At 43.7% G+C, this 23929-nt stretch overlaps 1 protein-coding gene across 3 annotated transcripts in view; it reads left to right on the plus strand.

Moving 5' to 3' along the window:
- Syn3 (synapsin III) overlaps window positions 1–23929 on the plus strand; it is a 445154-nt gene that overhangs the window by 95109 nt on the left and 326116 nt on the right. For all 3 annotated transcript variants that reach the window (XR_013045768.1, XM_016005489.3, XM_076554444.1), the window contains exon 4: window positions 4135–4226. Coding sequence is in view for 2 of the 3 variants with exons in the window: in XM_016005489.3 (XP_015860975.1) it covers window positions 4135–4226 (92 nt within the window). In the remaining variant the exon portion in view is untranslated. The remainder of the gene's footprint in view (window positions 1–4134; window positions 4227–23929) is intronic.

The following is a 23929-nucleotide window of genomic DNA, read 5'->3' on the forward strand; positions in this document are numbered from 1 at the left end:
CTTTAAATGATTTTTAAGTCCCCCATATTACTTACTTTTCTGTTCCTGTGCTAAAATATCACAACCAGAAGTGACTTATAGAAGCAACAGTTTATTTTGGCTTATTGTTCCAGAATATAAGTCCATTATGATGAGCAAAGCATGGCAGTAGACAGGCATGGTGGCCAGAGCAAGAAACTGAAAGCTCACATCCTGAACTGAAAGCATGAAGCAGAGAGAGAAAACTGGAAGTGATGTGAGGCTCTAAAATCTCAAAGTCCACCCCCAGCGACAGACTACCTTCAGCAAGTCTATACCTCCTAAACCTCCCCAAACAGTGCTACCAACTGGGACCAATGGTTCAAATATATGAGCCTAGGAGGGACATTCTTATTCAAATCACTATAATCCCTACAATCTCTAAGCATTAATGTGGCCTCATGCAGCCTCAGGGAGAGGCAATAGAGTGTAAATGGTCAGATGCACAGTCCCTAGAGAACACTGCTTGGGGTTAAATCCTGGGCTGTGCTACCCATTGTGTGACATCCTGCACATATCTAATCTCTCTCTTCCTACCTGGATAAGGGTTATGTGTGAAATGCTTAGACCATGTAATGAGCACTGAATATATGTGTATGTCAACAGTTATATTGATTCATTAGATCCAAAGAAAGGCTTCTGGCTACTCCTGTGAATAAAGCACTTTGGTATTATTACTTTTAATGTATCACCAAAATTCATAGGCTGACAAAGAGAACAGTGCCAGGTGTGGGATACCTCCTGTTCATCCCCCACAAACAATGCAGACAATTGCCATTACTCTCGGCTACCCACCTGAGCTTGATGTGAAGAACTCATTGCTGAAGACACTACACAGTTTGGTCACAGAACAAGAGAAACCTAGAAGCTTCCTTCCTGCTGAATATCTTTCATCATGCCAGAGGTGCTGTACAGGCTATTGAGGGAGAGAGAAAAGTCATCAAAAATCTTAGCTAGCTGTGAACTCTGAGCTTTAATAACAACTCCTGGTAAGATGTGCCCATTGATGCAAGAGTGGCATGAATGCTATGTGGGTAACCAACTGTTTTCTGTTTGGATTGAAGGTCCCTCCACAGAAAGGAACTTAGACCTGGTACTGTAAGTCTGACCAAGAACCCAATGGCTGGGAAGATCATATACCCTAGGGGGAGCCTTACTTCTGTTATTCTTCTCAATGGAAATAGCATCAATCTGCCTTCTAAATTCTTAACCTTATATTCGTAGGTTAGTGTGGCTCTCATTCCTCATTAGGCATGATCCTTGTTACAGTGGACATCCGTTAACACAGAGATTCAGTTAGTCACATTCCAAAGCGTGTGTGACTATAGAGTGCCCAGATCCAAATGGGACATCTCTGTATCACACTTCCCTAAGGTGAACATCATAGAAGAGGGGGTGACACTGCTGTGAAAACATTTCTGGACATGACAGGGCCATTGTACTCATGAACTCACAGCTGCCGTGGCTGCCTGAGCTACACAAGATCAAGCCAATCAACATTACTGTATGGATGGGGGAGGGATTCATGAGGACCACACCCAGAGAGAGCTATTGGCAGCTGATGGCTGCTAAGGGAGAAACAGGTTTTTGTCAGGAGTGTGGCCCATGGTTGGCTGTCCATGCTCCAGTGGCTGCCCCTATACCCATGTGTGTATGGGCAGCTCTAACTAGATGCAGTGGGTTACAAATTTTTAAGAATGAAAAGGATATGATGTTGAAAGGGGAATGTGTGTTGGGGGTTCTGGGAGAATTTAAAGGGAGTGAATATGATCAAAATGCATTGTGTACATGTATGGCATTCTTTTTACATTTTATATTATTTTTAATTGTGAGTATGTGTGTGAGTCTATGACACTGGATCCCCTGGAGCTGGAGTTGCAGGTATTTGTAAGCCACCTGATGTGGACTCTCAGAATCAAACTTGGGTCCTCTGAAAAAGCAATAACACTCTAACCACTAAACTATCTATTCAGCCCCATATATGACATTCTTAAAGAAGAAATCAATACATTAATGTTTTTTAGAAATCATAGTTTCAAATCCAACCTATTGTACCTCAGACTGTGTTCTTACTTGGAGAGAGAACCTTTAAAAAGGTCAGGCAAATACAAGGTCACTAGAGTAACCATGTGCTTATGAGTGATGTCCTTATAAAAAGGGGAACTTTAGACAGGGACAGACCTTGAGAAGATGATAAGAGATTCAGGGGGGAATGGTGCTCTTCAAGTCAAGAGAAGGGGTCTGGAGTAGACCCACCCTCCCAAGCCTTCAAAAGAAACCAGCCGTACCAGAACCTTAATTTTGAACTTCTAGCCCAGAACTATAGAGTACATCTCTGCCATTTAAGCCACCCAAGGGTGGATCTTCATTACAGCATCCTAGGATTCTGATAGAGGTAATTATAACAAGCCTCTATCACCTCCAAGGAACATACAGTGTGACCAGAGATACATATTATTCCACAAGCAATTGAAAGCAATAGAATTTCACTAATGTCTTAAACAGATGAGTAAGCACAAAAGTACACATCAAAATTTGGAGAGGAACATCAAGAGTGTTGTTCTCCTGCTTCTGTCCCTCTCTCCCTCTCTTGGTGACTGTGATATAGCTTTCCTTACTCTTCCTCTCATCCTTCCCTACCCCACTTTCTCTTGTTCTTCAACTTCCAACATTCTGGTTTTCTATAATTCCCTAATGCAGCTAGCAATAAATATGATCCCAAGTAGCACCCAGACTTGCGCATTAAAGATATAAACCACCTTTGGGCTGGGGATATAGCTCAGTTGGCAGAGTGCTTGCCTATCTGATGTCAAGAAACAAAACAAACAACAAAGAGATACACCCCCCTAGAAACAAACTTCATGTCTTGTGTCTTAGGGTGTTTACTGCTCTGAAGAGACACTATGCCCACAGCAACTCTTACAAGGCAAAACATTTAATTCCGGGTGGCTTACATTTTCAGAGGTTTAATCCATTGCCATGGTGAGACATGGTGGCATGCAGGCAGACATGGTGCTGGAGACAAAGCTGAGATTCCTACATCTTGACATGCAGGCAACAGGAAATGGTCTTCTCACTGGGCGTGGCTTGAGCATATATGAGACCTCAAAGCCGTCCTACACAGTGACACACTTCCTTCAGCAAGACTACATCTACTCCAACAAGGCCACACCTCCTAAAAGTGCCACACCCTTTGGGGGCCATTTTCTTTCAAAACACTACATTTTGCTTAGTAGTTTTAACTTCTCAAATAGGAGTCTATCATTCCCTCACCTTTCATCAGATGCCTGCCCATCAACAGTGACCAAAATGACACAAACATAGTATTTCCACTGAAGCTACATGTATGGAGTGAGGGAAGAGGTCATTACTAAGAAAGGGATATTGGGCAGGTAATTTGAAGAGACAAGTAATCAGAGGCATGAGACTGACAAACTGCACAGCCCAAGGCTGAAATCAACCTGTTAACATTGGCATCTTCTAGTCAGAGTAAGAGTGGCCTCTTCTGCTTCCAAGGAGGCAGAAACGAGTTGTAGTTACGACAGTGGGGCCTTGAACCAGAGACTCATGGGTTCTAATTCAATGTGTTCATCCTGCGATCCTGAGCATATCACCTGCCTCTCGGCTTCCTTTTGAAGAGGGATATAAAAATTCCATTGCTAAGTTTGAGATGAGTGAGGGAGACCAGCTCCCTCTTACTCCCCAAGGGTACTCTTGAGCAGGGAGAAATGAGGAATTTGTAGATAGAAGGATATAGAGAGAGACAGATAGAAACACAGGATAGCCTCGGGAGAGCCTGGGTCTCAACCCATCAGCCCCTTCTGTCTCTACTAAAGGGCTTTTTAAAGGAATGCCAAGGGATGAGGCAAAAGACCTCCCCCAGCACAGCAAGTATAGACCATCCCAGATACCTGGTAACCCTGCACATGGTCCAGCCATCCTCTAGTGCAGCCCTCCTGTGTAAAGCAAGCTCAGATCTCACTAGAGAGCCTTTGTGGGCTCCCACAGATGAGGCCTGAATGTGCACTGGATAATAATAGAAGTATACAGCAATCACAAAAGTCCTGCCCTGCTGGTGTTTGATGCCTGCTTCTTTTGTTTTGCTTTCTCCTCCAGGCTGAGTTCTCCGAGCTGAACCTGGCTGCTTATGTTACCGGAGGCTGCATGGTAGACATGCAAGTTGTGAGAAATGGCACCAAAATTGTGAGGTAAGCAGACCTGAGATACAAAAGTATTTATAGAAAAAACCTCACAAAGACACCTCCACCCCTGCCTGCCTGCTGCATGTGGCCACTTTCAGATGCCACGTGTGCATCCCAATGCCAGATGATTGCCACAGAGTCCCAGGTGCCCCAGTAACAGAAATGATCAATGACACAAATACATGGGAAGCACCTGTGATGTCCAGGAGGAAGGCTTGGGCTTGGGGCGAAAGGTCTGGTTTCTGGTTGTAGAGCTGTGACTCTGTCCTGCCAGGGTTTAGCTCCTGTAGCTCTCTGTTTCTTAAACACAATGAGGAGAGAGCAGCATTGCAGCCAGAGGCTGCCAAAGTCTCCGTGAACTGGTACATGGGAGAGCAGTCTGTCCACAGCGTAAAGGTTTAGCAGAAGGAACAAAATCCATCCCAGTGGCACAGAAGACTAAGCATTCAGAGTGGAGCCCCTGGTTATCAGATTTTCCAGAAATCTGTGTAGGATGTGTGCTGAGCTAGAGAGGAAGTGAGGGAATTCCTTGGAAGTCAGAAATGACAAGTACATGTCCACAGGAGAGATAAGAATCCCATAAATTCAGCCCTATGTGGCTAGGCTGTGGGAAAGAGATGCACAGGCCAATATGTGAGGATCTAAGTGAGTAAGGGATGGTGCTCAGATCTAGATGAGAAGAAGAAACAAAGATCTGGGGGGGGAGGGAGTATATGTTCAGCATCTTGTCAAACGGTAGGACGGGGGTATTCTTGGGCTGCAGAAATGAGAATTCTGCAAGTTAAAAGCAGCCATGAAGATAAATACAGGCAAGCAATGGAGCATGGTTGGGGGAAGTGGAATGATTGGCTAATGCAATCATCATTTACTGCGTGTTTCCTTAGTGCAGGGAAGACATTGCATGGCTTCCTGTTTCCAGTAGGCCACCACTAAAAACTAATTTCCAGTCATTGTAATGCTTAGAAGGCTTCAGAGAGTTGGCATGGCAGCGGGGATTACCAGGGAGAGAATAATGGGACAATGGAAGCCCAGAAAGATAAAAAAGAATTGTTATTATTTGAATGTGAAATGGCCCCCTCAGGCTCATTTGGGTGAATGCTTTTTTAGGAGTTAGCAGAATCTTTGGGATGTGGGGCCAAGCGGGAGGAAGTAGGTCACCAAGGTGTGTCTTAAGGTCTACTCAGCTCTACCCAGCTCCCTCCATTTCCTGACCAGCTACAGTGTGAGAATCAGTTCCAGGTGCTCCCACAAGCCACTAGGCCATCCCTTCCTCACAATGATGGGCTGAAATCCCTCTGAAACTGTTCCAAAATCGGCTTTTCCTCTCTTAAGTTGCTTCATTAGGTCATTTGTCACAGTGATGGGAAAAGCAACATGAGGACAGAAGCCACTGTGGCTTTAGACTGACTGTGTGAAGCCGCCGTGGCTTTGGACTGACTGTGTGCCAGGTGCCCCAGATTGGCTTTGAAAGGCTAGGGAGGGGAAGGGGAAAAGAAGTCAACCCTCAGCACCACTTGTATGAGAGAGTAATGAACTGAGATCCCACCAGACTCCACCTTCAAGGTGAACAGGAAACCAAGGTAGCTGAGCCCTCACAGATTGAAGTGGGGCCTAGGAAGCCTTGGGCATTGAACTTGATGCCTACTCATTGCAAGTATGCCAGAAGTATAAGAGAACCTTTATGAAAGAACACACTCTCAGGCTGTTCTTCAGAGAATTCTTTCTACGATAGCTAGCACATGGTTGAAATTAACTAGCACTGGTGTCAGGAATTAGCAGAAACGAGAATGGTAGACCACAGGAGCTGAACTTCAGAGAGACTAGACACTGCAGTTGCCAGATGCAGATTAGTGAAAGAGAAGATGGTGTATAAATCGAGAGGAAAGGAAAATTGAGTTGGAAAATAATTGCAGAGAACAGGGAACTGTCAAAAGTAAGCATTCTAGGTTGAACTGGTGCAGCTCCTGTGCATGCTGTCACAGTGCCTCTGAGCTAATGTCTGCAGCAGCCCTGTTGTATATGGAAAGTGCTGTTTCCTTGGGTTGTCACCATCGCTGCCTCTTACACTCTTTCAGTCTCCTCTTCCACGTAGATCTCCATTCCTTGAGGGAGGGGATGGCGTGCACCCCAATTAGGGCTGAGTGTGCCAAAGTCCCTCCTTCTCTGCGTGTTGTCCCCATGTGATTTTCTGTGCTAATTACCATCTACTGCAAGAAGAAGCTTCTCTGATGAGGGTACAGAGAGGCGCCAATCTATGAGTATAGCAATATGTCATCAAGAGTCATGTTATTGCTATTCATTTAGCAGAATAAGTGTAGTAGATTTTCCCCTAGGTTCCATGACCGTAACTTCAGGTTCTTGACCTCATTAAATGTCAGGGTATGGATTCCATCTTGAATAGCCAGCCTTAAAACAGAGAAGTGGGCACAAAGTCCTACCCTAATAAAAAAGATATTTGCAATCGATATTTGCTGGGAGAGTGACCTGGGTAATAGCAACCACACCACAGGTCAGGCTGCATGCTAAGGAGTAGTTGGCCAACACAAAATGGACTCCAGGTTCTTGTTTGGTTGGTTGGTTTGGTTTTAATTGTTATTATTGCTATTGTGTGTCCTTTTTATGTGTGCTTTTTTTTTTTTGTTTGGTTTGGATTGGTTCTATCTTTTAAGAGAAAAAAAGAATACAAAGTTAGATGTCTAGCGAGGGGGAATCTGGAAGGATTTCGAGGAGGGGAAACAATATGACCAAAACATATTATATTAAAAAATGTATGTAAGCAGTGTTTAAAAAAAATAAAACTTCTAGAAATGGAAAACTGTTTATGCTAGATTTCAGCACATTCTAGAATGTTCATTTACTCATAGGGTCAGAAGAGAAGTAAAATGAAAGAATGGAACAGGGACGGGAGTGCAAGGAATGATTCCTCCAGCACAATATGCCAAGCCAGAAGCTCAACGCAGTTTAAGCAGGATTAGGAAGAAGAACTCTACACCCAGACATGTCTGTGCAACTTTAGAAAGATAAAGAAAAACATCTTGAGGCTGAGCAGAATTAGAGAAGTAAATTTCTTTTATTGTAATAACAGAGTGATAGCTTTCAAAGAGCCATGGTGAGGTTGCCTTCAGAGCAGTGAAGAAAATCAGTGCCAACCTTTCCTTCCACCCCTAGGGAAACAGCTTACATGAATGATGAACAAATAAAAAACACAAAGAACAGATCCTCGCTAAGGGAAACTCTCACATATTTAAGCCAAAGAAAAATGATACCAGAGTAAGGTAGGGTGTAAGAAGTGGAAAGGAAAGAAGAGAGTGTGGGGGTAGCTGTTGTTTTCAGGTGACGATGCTAATAAACTACTTGTAGGGTAGTTAATGGTTAGTCTAAGTATCTCTGTGTGGGTGGGTAAAGAGCCACCCTCTAGTCTCCTGACTGTCCCATTGCATTAGTTAATGGTTATTCTAAGTATCTCTGTGTGGGTGGGTAAAGAGCCACCCTCTAGTCTCCTGACTGTCCCATTGCATTAGTTAATGGTTAGTCTAAGTATCTTTGTTTGAGTGGGTTAAGAGCCACCCCTCTAGTCTCCTGACTGTCCCATTGCATTAGTTAATGGTTAGTCTAGAGCATCTCTGTGTGGGTGGGTTAAGAGCCACCCTCTAGTCTCCTGACTGTCCCTTTGCATTCACTCCCTCAGTGAGCACGGCCATGGAACTGCTGGCCTGTCTCCTAGCTTGCCATACCCCTTCCATGAAGTCATATCCTTGTTTCTTCTTTGCCCAGAAGGTTCCTGGACCTTGTAGTGGAGACATGTTGTCAGAGACAGTAGTGGAACACCAGAACACGGATGCCTGATCCCTCACCTTCTTTCAGAAAGTGTGAATTCTTAGGAATTACCCTCTCATGGTTATGTGTAAAAACTGCAACCTCTATGAAGGACCCTAGCATTCTTTAAGTATTTGTGCCACCAATACATTTTGCAAATTTCATTAAACATGAGTGACTAAATGTTCTAATTAAACAAAACAAGCTTTTCTGGTAACTTAAAAAATTGTAACTGCATTCTATTCAAAAGATTCATCTAAACATAATAATACAGATCATTTGAAAATTTGGAGTGAGGGGATGCCAAAACTACCAGATTAATAAAAAGCAAGCTGAGAGCCAGGTGTGGTAATACAGGCATGTAATCCAAGGATGTGGTAGGGTGAGGCAAAAGGACCACGACTTCCAGTTCCCCTTAGGCTACACAGTGAGTTCCAAGCCTTCCTGAGGGGCTGGAAGGTAATACCATGGAAGAGTGCTTGCCCAGCACCTTCTACAGTGTGGGGCATTTACCCACCAACCCCACAGTTCCCCAGAGTTTTCTTGAGTGTGAGCAGCAGGAAATATTAGATAGAAGGATTTATTGCAGAGAATCTTGCGGAGATAAACAGATAGAACATAAAGGATAGCCTCAAGAGGGCCTGGAACCTATTCCAATGCCCTGACTGTCTCTGTCCCAGGGTATTTATAGAGACGCCAAAGACCTCCCCAGCACAGCCAAGTGCAGACCATCTCAGACACCTGCACTCAGGCCCGTGATCCTAATCATTCTCTATGCTGACATGCTGGGTAAAGCCATAAGGAACCCGAAAACAGGCTCCCACACTACAGGCCTTGGGTTCAAACCCCACTACCACCACCAACATTTAAAAAATGTTTATAAGCCAAGCCACCCTGAGTTGTACAGATAATGAGGCCATGTCTCTAAACACAAACAAAGCTAATACAATTAATATCATGGGAATCAGGAAAATCGACTTTCAGGTGATATTACCAAAGAAAAGGAAATTAACATGTAATTATGAAGCATTTGTTTATTGAGGAAAAATAAAACTCCCATTTTATAAGCACCAAGAAAAGGTACTACAGATATAGTTCAAAAATAAATGTAACTAGGAGGGAAAATAAACAAATCTGCCATCAAAAGGATGATCTTGAGGTTGCTGCAAGGTATGCTATGTGCCCATATGCTCTCATGGAAGCCACAGTGTGCAGTGAGTCTGTAAAACCTGAAATATTATTACTTAGGAGTAATTGTGTCCTAACGTTCAATGTTACCAGTGCTCATGTTCACTGTCTTACTTGGGAAAGGAATCTCCTCCCTTTGTAATAGTTAAGATGCCTCCATCTATGCCATTAGTTCTCAGGTTTGGCAGCAGATTAGAGTCACCTGGGAATCGATTCAAGTTTTACTTGTCACCCAACTAAAACTTCAGACTAATTACACTGGAATCCCTGAAGGTACGATATAGACAGTAGTGTTTTGAAAGCTCTCTAGATAATTCCAGGAAGCAGTGTTCTAGTTTTGTTTCTGTAGCATAAACATGTCATACCTTAACAAAAAGCTGTTTAGGGAACAGAGGGTTGATTTCAGTGTCCAAGTCCAATTACAGGCCATCACAGCAGGGAAGCCGAGGAAGCAGGGACTTGAGGTGATTATTCACATCACATCCACAGTTAAAAACAGAGAGTGGTGATTGTATGCACCCTCACTTACTTGCCTGCTTGTGCTCACCTAGAATTCTCAACTCTTACATAGTTAAGAACCCCCTACCCAAGGAATGATGCTGCCCACAGTGGGCTAGGTTCTCCCACATCAATTAACTTAATTAAGACATTCCTTTACAGACATGCCCACAGGCTAACCCATTCTAGATAATCCCTTCTTGAAAGTTTCTTTCCAGGGGATACTAGGCTGTGTCAAGTTGACAATTAAAGCTAACCAATACAAGAAGCCACCCATATTTTTCCCCTGGTGGCTTTTCCCTGGGATTGGGTCATCTGAAAGGCCAAGGACTCTACCAAGGGAGCTACCTAGATGCAGGAATCACTTTGTGAAAATAGACATCCTCAAGTCTTCTAGACCTTCTTTCAGAATTTATACAATTAGCTGGGTGGTGGTGGCGCATGCCTTTAATCCTAGCACTCTGGAGGTAGAGCCAGGCAGATCTCTGTGAGTCCGAGGCCAGTGTGGACTACCAAGTGAGTCCCAGGAAAGGCACAAAGCTGCACAGAGAAACCCTGTCTTGGGGGAAAAAAAAGGAATTTATACAATTATTTGTAAAAGTGAATTTATGGAAATGCCCCTGATGTTTATTAATCATCTTCTCTCTCAGCATTTATGCATTATGGATTGGGTTTCCTCAAAAACTGTTGTGTTAAAGTCCTAACCACTCATACCAGAGAATTTGTTTATTTTTACATTATTTATTTAGAAGCAGAATCCTTGCAGATATGATTACTTAAATTATGTCATACTTTAAAAGGGTAGATGCATGATCCATTATGACTGGTGTCTTTGGATGATTGGAGAAAATGTTGGGCTAGACATGGTATCACAGGCATATATAATCCCAGCAACTGGAGGCCAAGACAAGGTGTACCTGGGCTACATAACAAGTTCTAGGTCAACCTAAGCAAGACCTTGTATCAAAAACGGTGACACAGAGATACAAGGAAAGTTCTGTGTAATGATGGAGGCCAAAACTGAAGTGATACATCCACAAGTCAAACAGTGCCAGGGATCCCCTGCACTGATGGGGAGCTAGGAGATGGACAAGAGATATATTCTTTAAAGAAGGAACCATGGCTGTTGACACTTAGATTTTGGACATCTGGTCTCTACAACCATGAGAGGATAGAATTCTATTGTGTGAAGTTACCACAGTTGTGTTAATTTACTGACTTGCTCCCATGGCTTGCTCAGTCTGCTTCCTTGTACCAACCAGGTCTCCCTACGTGGGTGTGGCACAACCCACAATTGTGGTGGTATTGTGTTCCCCAAAATATTGTGCACCCTAATAAACTTATCTTTGGTCAGAGGACAGAACAGCCACTAGATAGACATACAGGCCAGAAAATGGTAGCACACATGCCTTTAATCATATCACTTGGGAGGCAGAGATCCATCTGGATCTATGTGAGTTTAAGGCCACACTGGAAATAGCCAAGCTTGGTGACTCACGCCTTTAATCCCAGGAAGTGATGTCAGAAAGCAAAAAGGCATATAAGGCGTGAAAACCGGGAACTAGAAGCATTTGGCTGGTTAAGCTTTTAGGCTTTGAGCAGCACAGTTCAGCTGAGATTCATTCTGGATGAGGAATGAGAAGCTCCCAGTCTGAGGAAACAGGATCAGCTGAGGAAATGGCGAGGTGAGGTAGCTGTGGCTTGTTCTGCTTCTCTGATCTTCCAGCATTCACTCCAATAACTGGCTTCAGGTTTGATTTTATTAATAAGACTCTTTAAGATTCCTGCTACACACAATGGGCTGGGTCTTCCCACATCAATCACTTATTAAGAAAATGCCTATCAGGTCAGTTTTATGTAGGCATGTTCTCAATTGTGGTTACCTCTTCTCAGAAAGCTCTAGCTTGTGTCAAGTTCACAAAAACAAAAAAACAAAAACACCCAACCAGACCAATGCTTTAAGTGAGTTTATGATTTTATGTTGGCCCACATCCATAGCTACCCTAAGCCACATGTTGAATGGGACTACAAGACTTAAAGTTTCCACAACCTTTCAAAACAGTGCCATCATCTAGGAACCAAGCATTCAAACACAAGAGCCTGTGGGTCCAGAAAGGTGCTCACAGCCTCCTGTGAGCAGTTCAGTCTAACAAGCTTGATACAGGACCTCAGACCTTATAGAAAGTACTCACTCACCAGGAAGCTACAACACTGTGACCTTCAGGTGGAAAGCAATGGAATCTTCCTTGGGTATGTGGCACCATGGCAAGCCCTAGCTCTACTCTCCCAAGTTAGACTATAGAGCAGTTTTCTTGACTTGTGGTATCTGCTTTCAAAGACACTTAGGTGCCATAGCTGAAATGCCAATAGGCACTTTGCACCGGGGCCACGGTTCACTATACATGTCAGCAGGGCCTGTACCCAGACAGTGCTAAGCATCATCTCTGGGTGTGTCAGCAGGAATCCTGCTGGTAGACTGAGTAAAGAAGATGGGATCTTGTAGCTAGAGTTTTCCTGCCTGGCCCACAGTCAGGACAAATCTTTGTCACCTGCCAGTCCCACAGCCGCTCAGACCCAACCAAGTAAACACAGAGACTTATATTGCTTACAAGCTGTATGGCTGTGGCAGGCTTCTTGCTAAGTTCTTATAGCTTAAATTAATCCATTTCCACAAATCTATACCCTGCCATGTGGCTCGTGGCTTACCGGCATCTTCACATGCTGCTTGTCAGGGTGGCAGCTGGCAGTGACTCTTTCTGCCTTCCTGTTCTTTTATTTCTCCTTTCAGTTAGTCCCGCCTGTACTTCCTGCCGAGCCACAGGCCAATCAGTGTTTTATTTACTGACCAATCAGAGCAACTTGACATACAGACCATCCCACAGCACAGCCAAGTGCAGACCATCTCAGACACCTGCACTCAGGCCTGTGATCCTAATCATCCTCTATGCGGACCTGCTGGGTAAAGCCACGAGGAACCCGAGAATGGGCTCCCACAGGACATACAGAACATCCCACAGCAGGATCTCACTAATACAGGCAGGTACCATCCCATCCACACAGAGCCCAACCTAAGAGCACAAAAGGCAAAGCTGAGGCTGTCTTCTGGACCTAAGGCACTCATATTCTCCTGTCCTCTGTCATCAAAGTTCTTAGTTGTCATGGTTTCACACTCTAGCACTTACATCAATGGTCTCTCAGTTCTTGGGCCTCAGTCTGAGAATGACACCATTGGCTCCCCAGCTTCTCAGCACTCCATATTCACACTGAATCCCATCACTGGTTCTCCAGCTCACAGATGGCATATTATGGGACTTCTCCATGGTCATGTGCACTCGTCTTGGTAACATGCCTCTTGCTCTGTATTCTGTTGCTTTATTTCTATGGAGAACATGAGGTTCTCATAATCCAAGAGATCAGGATGGTGGCAGAGCAAACCACTGCTAGCCTTCTCCATCATCCATCTCTTCTGTTCTGAGCAACAGCACCTAGGTGATTTTCCACCACAGTGACCCTTCTCTACTTCATTGTCTGGGCAGTGTGTGCAGCTGACAACACATGACCAGCCCCGGTCTATAGGATTGTCACCTTGGGGCTCAAAGTGAGACAACAGGACTTTCTCACAAGACTTTTTCAAGAGCTCTTGGTTAGCAGGCACATGAGGAGTTCTACAAAGGCTGCTGAGCTGCTGGGGTAGATGTCCAGAGCTGCTGAGCTGGTAGGGTGGATGCCTGGAACTGCTGGTGGCTCTCTGTCTCTGTGAGTGAATAACCTACCAAAAATGAAGCCAAAGCAAAGGAAAGCACAGCCAAGAGAGACAGTGACCCGGTGATGTTACTCAAGACTGAGTCCACAGTCTTCCTCAGACTTGAGCCAAGAACAATCCCTTTTAGTTTAAGCCAGCTTGAACAGTACATACAAAATTCATGAATTTTTATTTATTTAACAAACACTTTTATAGCATTTCCTATGTGCTAGGCACTGTTCCAAGCACTTAACATATATTAACTCATTTTATCCTTTCAACAACCCCATAAGGTGTGTGCTATTAAATCACAGTCTTATAGATAAGAAGGCTGAAAAACCAATGAGTTGTGTGATGGAATCCAGGTGTCCAGCCAGTGAGAGGTGGAGCTCAGCCAGTCTGACTCCATAGCCTGTGTGTGGCTTCTCTGCCCTGATTGCCCCTCTTTAATAAGAGGGGGAATGTTGCATAGAATTTTTTTAAGAGGTGTTAAGTTCCCCACTATGAGCAGTATGTAAGAGGATAGTTCAACAACCATTTGGAAGAAAAATATGGAAAGAATCCAGGAGTCTGACTTAGAGACAGGGTATAGGGGAAAAGTCATTACCACTTACTGATGGATCCCTGTGCCAAATGTGATCTTATCTATTCCCACAACCCCATAAGATGGACCAAAGAAAGCAAGAGACAGTGGAGCTTGGTGGTAGGTAACCCTCTTCAGCCTGGGTGAAGGCATTGTGTGATCATAGGTGGCACCTTCTCTGGAGCATTAATTCTAACAACTACTCCTAGAGTTCAGTGAGGGACAGACAAGATGGTGTGTGCTAATCCCTCAGCTGTGTCTAGACCAGGATGATCCTTAAATTAAATGCTGGTAATTACTACCATAGCCCATTTTACAGAGGAAGAAACCAAGTTGCAGCAACAGATTCGCTTGGAGGCATGGAATTGCTTGCCTCATCAGACTGCCAGAGCCTGGCAGCACTTGAACCTGAACCAGGCCTCTGATGCAGTGCCAGATGGAGGCCCAGGTATCCTTAACTCCCTGCAGTTCCTTCTGTCTGCCTCAGCATCCGTTCCCACTCCTCCCACACCAGCTCGGGTAGACCCCAGATATCTAGACAGAAGGCAGCAGGAATCTGAGATCCGGGTCAGTCAGATCTCTGTCACTGTGACAAGATACCGAAGTTGAATCCATGTAAAAGGAGGCAAGGTTTATTTTGGCTGGAAGTTCCAGATGTTTCAGACTGTGGTTGTTTGGCTCCGTTGTTTTGGGGATGGTGGCATACAGTAAATCTTGGTGGATATGTGACAGAGAAGACATCACCACCTCAAGCTGCTTGTGAAACAAAGAGAGTAAGAATAAGAAGGAACAAGAACCCCAGTGTCCTTCCATGGCACACCCCAATGACCTAACTTCTTTCCACGAGGCCCTACCTCCTAAAGGGTCCATCACCTCCCAATACCATGAAGGGCTGGAGACCAAACTATGAGCATGTGACTTTAGGGACAAATCAGATCCAAACTCAAGCAAGCTTTCTGCAGGGGCTGAGCAGAGACAGAGATCATGTGTGTTAGTCGAGTGCTGTTCTCACCCAGAGGTCTGACCTCTGAGTCCCCACTCCTTACTTTAAAAGGCACTAATAACAGTCTGTGTGGCTTTTGTGAGCACCACATGAAATAGTATATGTAAAGAGTTTTTTTGTTCCACAAATGTTTGTTAAGGACTCACTATGTGCTCGGCACCACTTCTGAAACTGGGAATTACATCAGGAATTGTATGAGGTGAGAGACAGAATTCACCCCTTCTTGGCTTATTTAAATATGAGGATTTTAATGAAAGAGTCATTTGCAGAGGAATGAGTGGGGCTGAAGGGACAAAGAGAAGAAATAGATTACAGGTAGAGCTTCCCATATGAAAGTCCTAACCCTAAAATACTTCAAAATTGGAAACTTTTAGAGTTCTTTCATGACGTCACAAGTGGAAACTTCCACACCATGAATGTGTTTAGTGCACAAAATTATGGAAAGCTACATTAGCCCATGGCTACTTATATAATGTGTATCTGGAATGCAAATGAATTTTGTGTTTAGATTTGAATTGCATTTCCAAGGTATGTAAATATGCAATACATGTAAATATATGTAAATATTCTAAAATCCAAAAACATCTGAACTGCAAATTGTTTGGGTCTGGAGTGCTTGGCACGAAAGACACAAAGCTCCAGTCTAGTAGATTTAGTTTCTATTTAAGAGAGGCTGTGCTGAGCCCATGGTTGCAGAACACCCTAGAGCCATTGCACTGACAAAGGATGGTACCATGAGTGTGCTATGCCAAATACAAACAGACGTTTTCATCTTTCCACAATGCCATGATTATTGAACAATAAATTTACAAAAAACAGTAGTTTTTAATTGGCAGCAATTTGCCAAGTAGTGTGGATTACCTTGATAATCAGCTGAGGGAAACCAATCTCTCCCTCTCTCTCTCTCTCTCTCTCTCTCTCTCTCTCTCTCTCTCTCTCTCTCTCCCTCTCCCTCCCTCCCTCCCTCCCTCCCTCCCTCCCTCCCTCCCTCCCTCCCTCCCTCCCTCTCTCTCTCTCTCTCTCTCTCTCTCTCTCTCTCTCTCTCTCTCTCTCTCTCTCTCTCTCTGTGTATGTGTTTGTGTGTGTGTGTCTGTGTGTGTGATTTTACATGGGAGGGGGTAATGTGTGTATGTATTTGTATGGGGGCAGGCATGCAGGAATATGGAGATGAAAGATCCAATCAGCTTTACCTTATTATTTTTTTGAAAGTATATTCTTCATTTATACAATATATTCCAACCACAGTTTCCCCTCCCTCCACTCCTCCCAACTCCCCAAAACATCCCCTTTTCTCTGGATTCACTCCTGCTCCATCTCCCTTCAGAAGAGAGCAGGCATCATCCAGGAAACAACAACCAAATAGGACAAAAATAAATAAATAAATAAATAAATAAATAAATAAATAAATAAATAAATAAATAAATAAAATAAGACAAGGCAAAAACCCTCACCCCAAAGCAGGACAAGGCAACCCCAAAAGAGGAAAAGAATCCTAAGTGCAGGTAAACAAGTCAAAGATACACCTACACCCCTAGTTAGGAGTCCCACAAAAACACCAAGCTAACAGTCGCAACACATACTCAGAGGAACCATGCAGGCCTGTGCAGGCCCCGCACTTACTTCAGTCTCTATGAGTCCATATGAGGTCTACTTAGTTGATTCAATTGGTCATGTTCCATTGATCAACATACCTGCCAATACCATGCAGTTTTCATTATTATAGTTCTGTAGTACAGCCTGAAATTAAGGATGATGAGACCTCCAGCAGTTTTGTTGTTGTTCAGGATTGTTTTAACTACACTGGGTTTTTTGTCTTTCCACATGAAGTTGAGAATTGGCTTTTCAAGGTCTGTAAAGAATTATGTTGGAGTTTTGATGGGGATTGCATTGAATCTGTAGATTGCTTTTGGTAGGATGGCCATTTTTACTATGTTAATCTTACCAATCCATGAGCATGGCAGATCTTTCCATCTTCTGAAGTTTTTGTCATGAGTCTTTCACTTGTTTGGTTAGAGTTACCCCCAAGATCTTTATATTATTTGAGGCTATTGTGAAAGATGTTGTTTCCCTGATTGCTTTCTCAGTCTGTCATTTGTATATAGGAAGGCTACTGATTTTTTTGAGTTACTCTTCTATCCAGCTACCTCCCTGTGTTTATCAGCTGTAGGGATTACCTGGTAGAATTTTTAGGGTCACTTATATCATCTGCAAATAACAATACTTTGATATCTTCTTTTCCAACTTGTATCCCCTTGATCTCCTTTAGTTGTCTTGTTGCTCTAGCTGGAATTTAAAGCACTATATTGAATAGATATGGAAAGAGTGGACAACCTTATCTTGTTCCTAATTTTAGTGGAATTGCTTTGGATTTCCTTCCATTTGATTTGATGTTGGCTATAGGCTTGCTGTAAATTGCCTTTATTATGTTTAGGCATGTCCCTTATATCCCTAATCTCTCCAGGATATCCCTTTTATCATGAAGGGTGTTGAGTTTTGTCAAAGGCTTTTTCTGCATCTAAAGAGATTATCACGTTGGTGCATTCAAATTGGCTACAGGCCTAGAGTATCTCACAGATCATTCAGGAGCAGGTATTTTGAAAGACCTTGTCTTGGCAGAGCTCAGTAGTCACTTTTCCTTGTGTCCCACTCATTCAGAAGGGACAGTATTCGTACTGTCAGCAGTCGAGGCAAGGGCAGTTCTTTGCCCAGCAGGCCATTTTGTGCCAAGAAGAAGACAAACTTCCAAACAGAAATGTCTCAGAAGCCCAACATTCTCTAGGGATCAGATCAGTGCTACCAGGATCAGTCTTGTTTCATGTCAACAGAATTCTGAGTTATCTAAACATTTAAATGCCATATTCTCTAGGTCTATGAAACTGGTGCTTGGCTGTGGATATCTGTATCCGCTTTCATCAGTTACTGTATGAAAGCTCTATGATGACAGTTAGGTATTCACCAATCTGCTTACAGGGGTAGGACAGTTCAGGCACCCTTTCCACTATTGCTAGCAGTCTAAGCTAGGGTCATCCTTGTGAATTTGGGGTAACTTCCCTAGCATTCGGTTTCTCCCTATCCCCATGATGTCTCCCTCTATCATGGTATCTTTTTCATTGCTCTCCCACTCCACCCCGTTCTAGCTCGACCATCCCATTCCCTTCTGTCCTCATCCCCCATCCCCTACCCTCCATTGCCCACCCCTCATACCCAGACTCATGGAGATCTTATCTATTTCCCCTTCCCAGGGTGATCCATGTGTCCCTCTTAGGGTCCTCCGTGTTAGCTAGCTTCTCTGGAGCCGTGGTTTGTAGTCTGGTTATCCTTTGCTTTACATCTAGTATCCCCTTATGAGTGAGTACATACCATGTTTGTCCTTCTGAGTCTGGGTTACCTCACTCAGAATGATATATTCTAGTTTTATCCATTTGCCTGCAAATTTCATGATGTCCTTGTTTTTTATTGCTGAGTAATATGCCATTGTGTATATGTACCACATTTTCTTAATCTATTCTTTGGTTGAGGAACATCTAGGTTGTTTTCAGGTTCTAGCTATTATGGCTATTACGAATCATGCTGCTGTGAACATAGTTGAGCATGCGTCTTGTGGTATGACTGAGCATTGTTTGGGTATATGCCCAAGAGTGATATAGCTGTGTCTTGAGGAAGACTGATTCCCAATTTTCTGAGAAACCACCATACTGATTTCCAAGCTGTACAAGTTTGCACTCCCACCAACAGTGGAGGAGTGTTCCCCTTGCTCCACATCCTCTCCAAAATAAGCTGTTATCAGTGGTTTTTATTTTATTCATTCTGACTGGTGTTCAGATGGTTTCTCAGAGTCGTTTTGATTTGAACTTCCCTAATGACTAAGGATATTGAGCAATTCCTTAGATGTTTTTTGACCATTTGAGATTCTTCTGTTGAGAAATCTCTGTTTAGCTCTGTAGCCCATTTTTTGGTATTTTGATGTCTAGTTTCTTGAATTCTTTATATATTTTGGAAATCGGCCCTCTGTCAGATATGGGGTTAGTGAAGATCTTTTCCCATTCTATAGGCTGCCATTTTGTCCTATTTACTGTGTCCTTTGCCTTACAGAAGCATCTCAGTTTCAGGAAGTCCTATTTATTAATTGTTGCTGTCAGTGTCTGTGCTACTGGTGTTATATTTAGGAAGTGGTCTCTTGTGCCAATGCGCTCAAGACTACTTCCTACTTTCACTTCTATCAGGTTCAGATTAACTGGATTTATGTTGAAGTCTTTGATCCACTTGGACTTGAGTTTTGTGCATGGCAATAGATATGGATCTATTTGCAGTCTTCTATGTGTTGACATCGTTATGCCAGCACCATTTGTTGAAGATGCTTTCTTTTTTCCATTGTACATTTTTGGCTTCTTTGTCAAAAATCAGGTGTTCATAGGTGTGCAGATTAATGTCAGGTCTTCAAATTCAATTCCATTGGTCTGTATGTCAGTTTTTATGCCATTACCAAGCTGTTTTTATTACTATAGCTCTATAGTACAGCATGAGGTCAGGGATGGTGATGCCTCCAGAGGTTGCTTTATTGTACAGGGTTGTTTTAGCTATCCTGGTTTTTTTTGTATGTTTGTTTTTTTGTTTTTCCCATATGAAGTTGAATATTGTCCTTTCCAGGTTCTGTGAAGAATTGTGTTGGGATTTTGATGGGGATTGCATTGAATCTGTAGATTGCTTTTGGTAAGATTGCCATTTTTACTATGTTAATCCTACCTATCCATGAGCATGGAAGATGTTTCTATTTTCTGATATCTTGTGAGGATTTGGGGTAGGGCATGGGTCTTGTAGATTGCAGGGTCTGATGGGTTTTGGTGGGGGAGCCTGCCCGCAAGTGTCTTCCCTGCTGGCCCACAACTGGGGCAACCTGAAAATATTTTCTAGGCCTTTGAGCTAGGATTCTTTTCCTTTCTCTATTCCTATTATTCTTAGTTTTGGCGTTTTCAATGTCCTAGAATTACTGGATGTTTTGTGTCAGGAATTTTTTAGATTTAATATTTTCTTTGACTTATGTATCTATTTCCTCAATTGTATCTTCAATGCCTGAGATTTTCTCTTCCATCTTTTGTATTCTGTTGGTGAAGCTTACCTCTGTAGTTGCTACTCACATTCCTAAATGTTTCATTTCCAGAATTCCCTCAATTTGTGTTTTCTTTATTGCATCTATTTCCATTTTCTGGTCTTGAATATTTTTATTCCTTTCCTTTAACTGCTTGTTTTTTCTTTGCTTTCTTTAAGGGATTTATTCATTTCCTCTTTAAGGACCTCTATCATCTTCATATAGTTGGTTTTAAGGTCAGTGTGTGTGTGTGTGTGTGTGTGTGTGTGTGTGTGTGTGTGTGTGTTTCAGCTATGTTGGAATATTCAGGGCCTGCTATGGTAGGATAGCTGGGCTTTAGTGGAGAAATGTTGTCTTGGCTGTGATTGATTGCATTTTTATGCTGGCATGTAGACATCTGGGTTTGGGGTGATTATAAGTCTAGGTGCTGCTTTCTGGGAGGTCAGGAGGGAGTGGCCTGTGGGACCCACAGGAGGCGTGGAGGGAAAGGGAGGCTGCAGCTGAGGGATGCTGCTAGGGGTGCAGAGAGAGTGGAGAAGCCAACCTTAGGGCACGCTACCTGGTCTTCTTGCAGGCATGGTCTATGATTGAGCAGAGGATGTCTGCTGGAGTTGGTGGCTGGGTCACAGTGCTGAGTCCAGGAGATAGGAGAGGGGGGCCAAGAGGTGATTGTCTATGGGATCCCCAGGAGGCAGAGGAGGTGGGGAGGGAGGCTACAGCTGGTGTTCTCTTGCACTAGGGACAAGCCTGAGAGATTAGGTCTAGTGGGGAACCAGAACGAGTAGAGGAGGTCTGCTGGCAGCCTACCTGGTCTTCTGGCAGGCATGGCCTGTCATTTTTTTTTTTTTTTTCATCTTAGCTTTTGAGACAGGGTCACTTCATGAGCTAGTAATTTGGCTGAACAGAGAGAGCCCCAGAGATCCTCCTGTCTCTGCCTTCCATGGTCCAAGCCACCATGCCCAGGTTTGGGGATTATAAGTGCAAGCCACCATGCCCAACTTTGGGGATTATAAGTGCATACCACCATGCCCAGCTGTGGGGATTATAAGTGCATACCACCATGCTGAGCTTTTTAAGTGGGTTGGGGGGATCAAAACAAGGATCCATTATGCTTGCAAAACAAGTACCTTCCTGCCTGAATTATCTCCACAGCCCAGGTGTCCTCCATTTTATGGGGCCCTGATAGGAAGGTGCACCCATTTCTCAATCTGGTATATCTGAGAAGTTCATAGGCCTGGTTTTCTGGATATGATTTTAACATGCCCATGGCAAATATGTGCTCATCTGGTTATATTGGAACCATAAAGTGTTCCAATTTACTTTATATTTATGTTTTTATGTATATTTATAGGCTAGAACCCTTTCTACTTTTAGGAATAAATGATTGTGGGCAGTGTGTATAGATGGTGTTGTTTATATTCCCATTGTGGTACATCTTGCCTCTGTGTTGTTTTTTTTTTTTTTCATTTATTTTATATACCGACCAGTTTCCTCTCCCTCCCTCCTCTCCTCCCATTCCCTCCCCACCACCTCTGACCTATCCCCTCATCCACCTACCCATCCACGCCTCCTCTATCTCATTCAGAAAGGGCAGGCCTCCCATGGGAGTCAACAAAGCATGGCACACTAAATTGATGCTTCTGTGTTTCTATTCAAATGCTTGTTTAATGCAAAATTACAAAAACAAACTATAGGCAATTATCTCCGGGCTGGTTGTGTAACATATATGTGAAATGCAAATGAATTCTGGGTTCAGAACAATTAAAGTCAAAAGCTGATTTAAAACAGAGCCTCTCAGGGCAAGTCACAGCCAGTAAGACCACTACCTCATGCAGTATAGAGTGATTTAGAACAGGGCACAGCCTGATGCCAACAGGTGGGCACTGGGGAGAGATGCTACCACCCTTTCCTTACTCTGCCTTCCAATCTCTAGCTGGGGCCATATTCCAGTAAAGCCATGCAGAGGCCAGAAGGCAGGAGAACGGGGTTGGTGCTGCCCACAGGACTGGGCTTGCTGGGACTCAGAGCAGGTCATGGAGGAGTCGGGAAGGAATGAAGTCAGTCTAGGAAAAAAGAGTAACTTACGGACTCTGCAGTGGACAACCTCACTAGGCCCCTGCTCCCAAAGTCAGATTCTGATATCAGCTTATAAGTTTTAATTAATGGTTTAGTCATCAGTCTTTGACAATTAAATTGATATCCCGTCTCATTCTGCTTTCTGGCCAGCACACAAATCAGAGGTGTGAAGCCAACCAGCTTGAGGTGCTTGAAGCCCTCCGACCTTCCAGCTCCTAAGGAAATGAGCTAGTTCTACTTAGAAAGCAGGACAGGGGTCAGCCCAGGGCATGTTGAAATCATGTTCTGTGGATGGCAGGGCTCTTCTGGGCTTAAACTGGAGCCCGGCTCCACCAAGCAGTGAGAAAAGGGGGAAGCCGTGTTCACCCAGACAGATGGAATTGGAACTGAGAATGAGAGACACCAGGAATGCAAAACACCCAAGGAGGCAGACATTAATGAGGCCCAAGCTAATTCTGCAAGCCAGCTCTGAGTCTGTAGCAGTGGGCAATTCTAAATAGCAGGCAAGCCATTCAAACCACAGCAGCTGATAACATGTATCAGCCATTAGAAGGTCAGACCTCAGACAGTGGAGGGGGAACCAGAAGGCATCAGGGACCAACAGCTGGAAGAAAACCATAAAAGGTTCTCAGGTCCCACCGCCCACATATCCCACAACCCACCCAAGCCAACAGTTTGCTAGGAGGATTCGTGAGGCAAGAGAGAGATGCCTGAGTTTATCCTAGCTAGACGGGGACAATTCATCAGATCATAAAGATTTCAAATTGCCTCTCAGAATTGTTTGTTCACAATTCCCATTGTACAGATGGGAAAACTCTAGCCCTGTGCAGGAAAGGGGATCAATAAGTCTGAGCCCCCTAAGGTAAGAGCTGGAGCCAGTTAGTCCCTAACATTCTCCAAACTCTGAACATTGCAGGAAAAAAAAAAATTGGTCTGGGGATTTGATTCAGTAAGTAGAGTGCTTGCCAGTCAAGAGTGAGAAGATGAACTCAAATCACCAGTACAGCAGCATGTCTCCATAATCCTAGCACTGGGAAGTGATGATGGGATCCCCAGGGGTTGCTGGCCAGCCAGTCCAATTGGCAAACTCTAGGCTCAGTGAGAAACCCTGTCCCCCAAAATAAGGTGGGCAGTGATGGAGGAAGACTCTGGTTCCACATTCACTGCATACACACTTATGCACTCTACTTATATGCTGCATGCACACTTATGCACATACACACACTTTGTATGAATAATATTACTTTGCTATTTATTTCATACATATTTACCCTAAACTTTGAATTTTAAATTCTAGATATTCATTCACTGAGTGAATACTGAACATCAGGCAGAGCTCACAAATATAACACAGAACCCCATTCCCATTTTCCCTTTAAGGCAGCTGAATGTGTGGGGAATGTTCATTGACTCCTCTAAATCTATCTACACCCATGAGCTTCCCTGTCCTCCATTCATTCACTACTAGAAATAGAGATACAGTCGTGAAGCAAACAGCCCACATGCCGATATTTAGGTTGTGGATATGTATTCTAACAGCAGGTTCTGGAAGGCCAGCTGGTGTCTGAGGCAGACAAGCACAGACACTTCTCTCAAGAGCTGACTTAAGCGAAACAGAGAGAGACCAGAGTGAGCCCTGGGGCTCTGGAGGAAGCACCGCAGCCTCTCATTGGCCTCTGTGTGGATCTTAAATGTCTTTATTCCATGTGGAAACAGA

Source organism: Peromyscus maniculatus, chromosome 18 (assembly GCF_049852395.1).
Source record: "Peromyscus maniculatus bairdii isolate BWxNUB_F1_BW_parent chromosome 18, HU_Pman_BW_mat_3.1, whole genome shotgun sequence".
In the NCBI taxonomy this organism is placed as follows: Eukaryota; Metazoa; Chordata; class Mammalia; order Rodentia; family Cricetidae; genus Peromyscus; species Peromyscus maniculatus.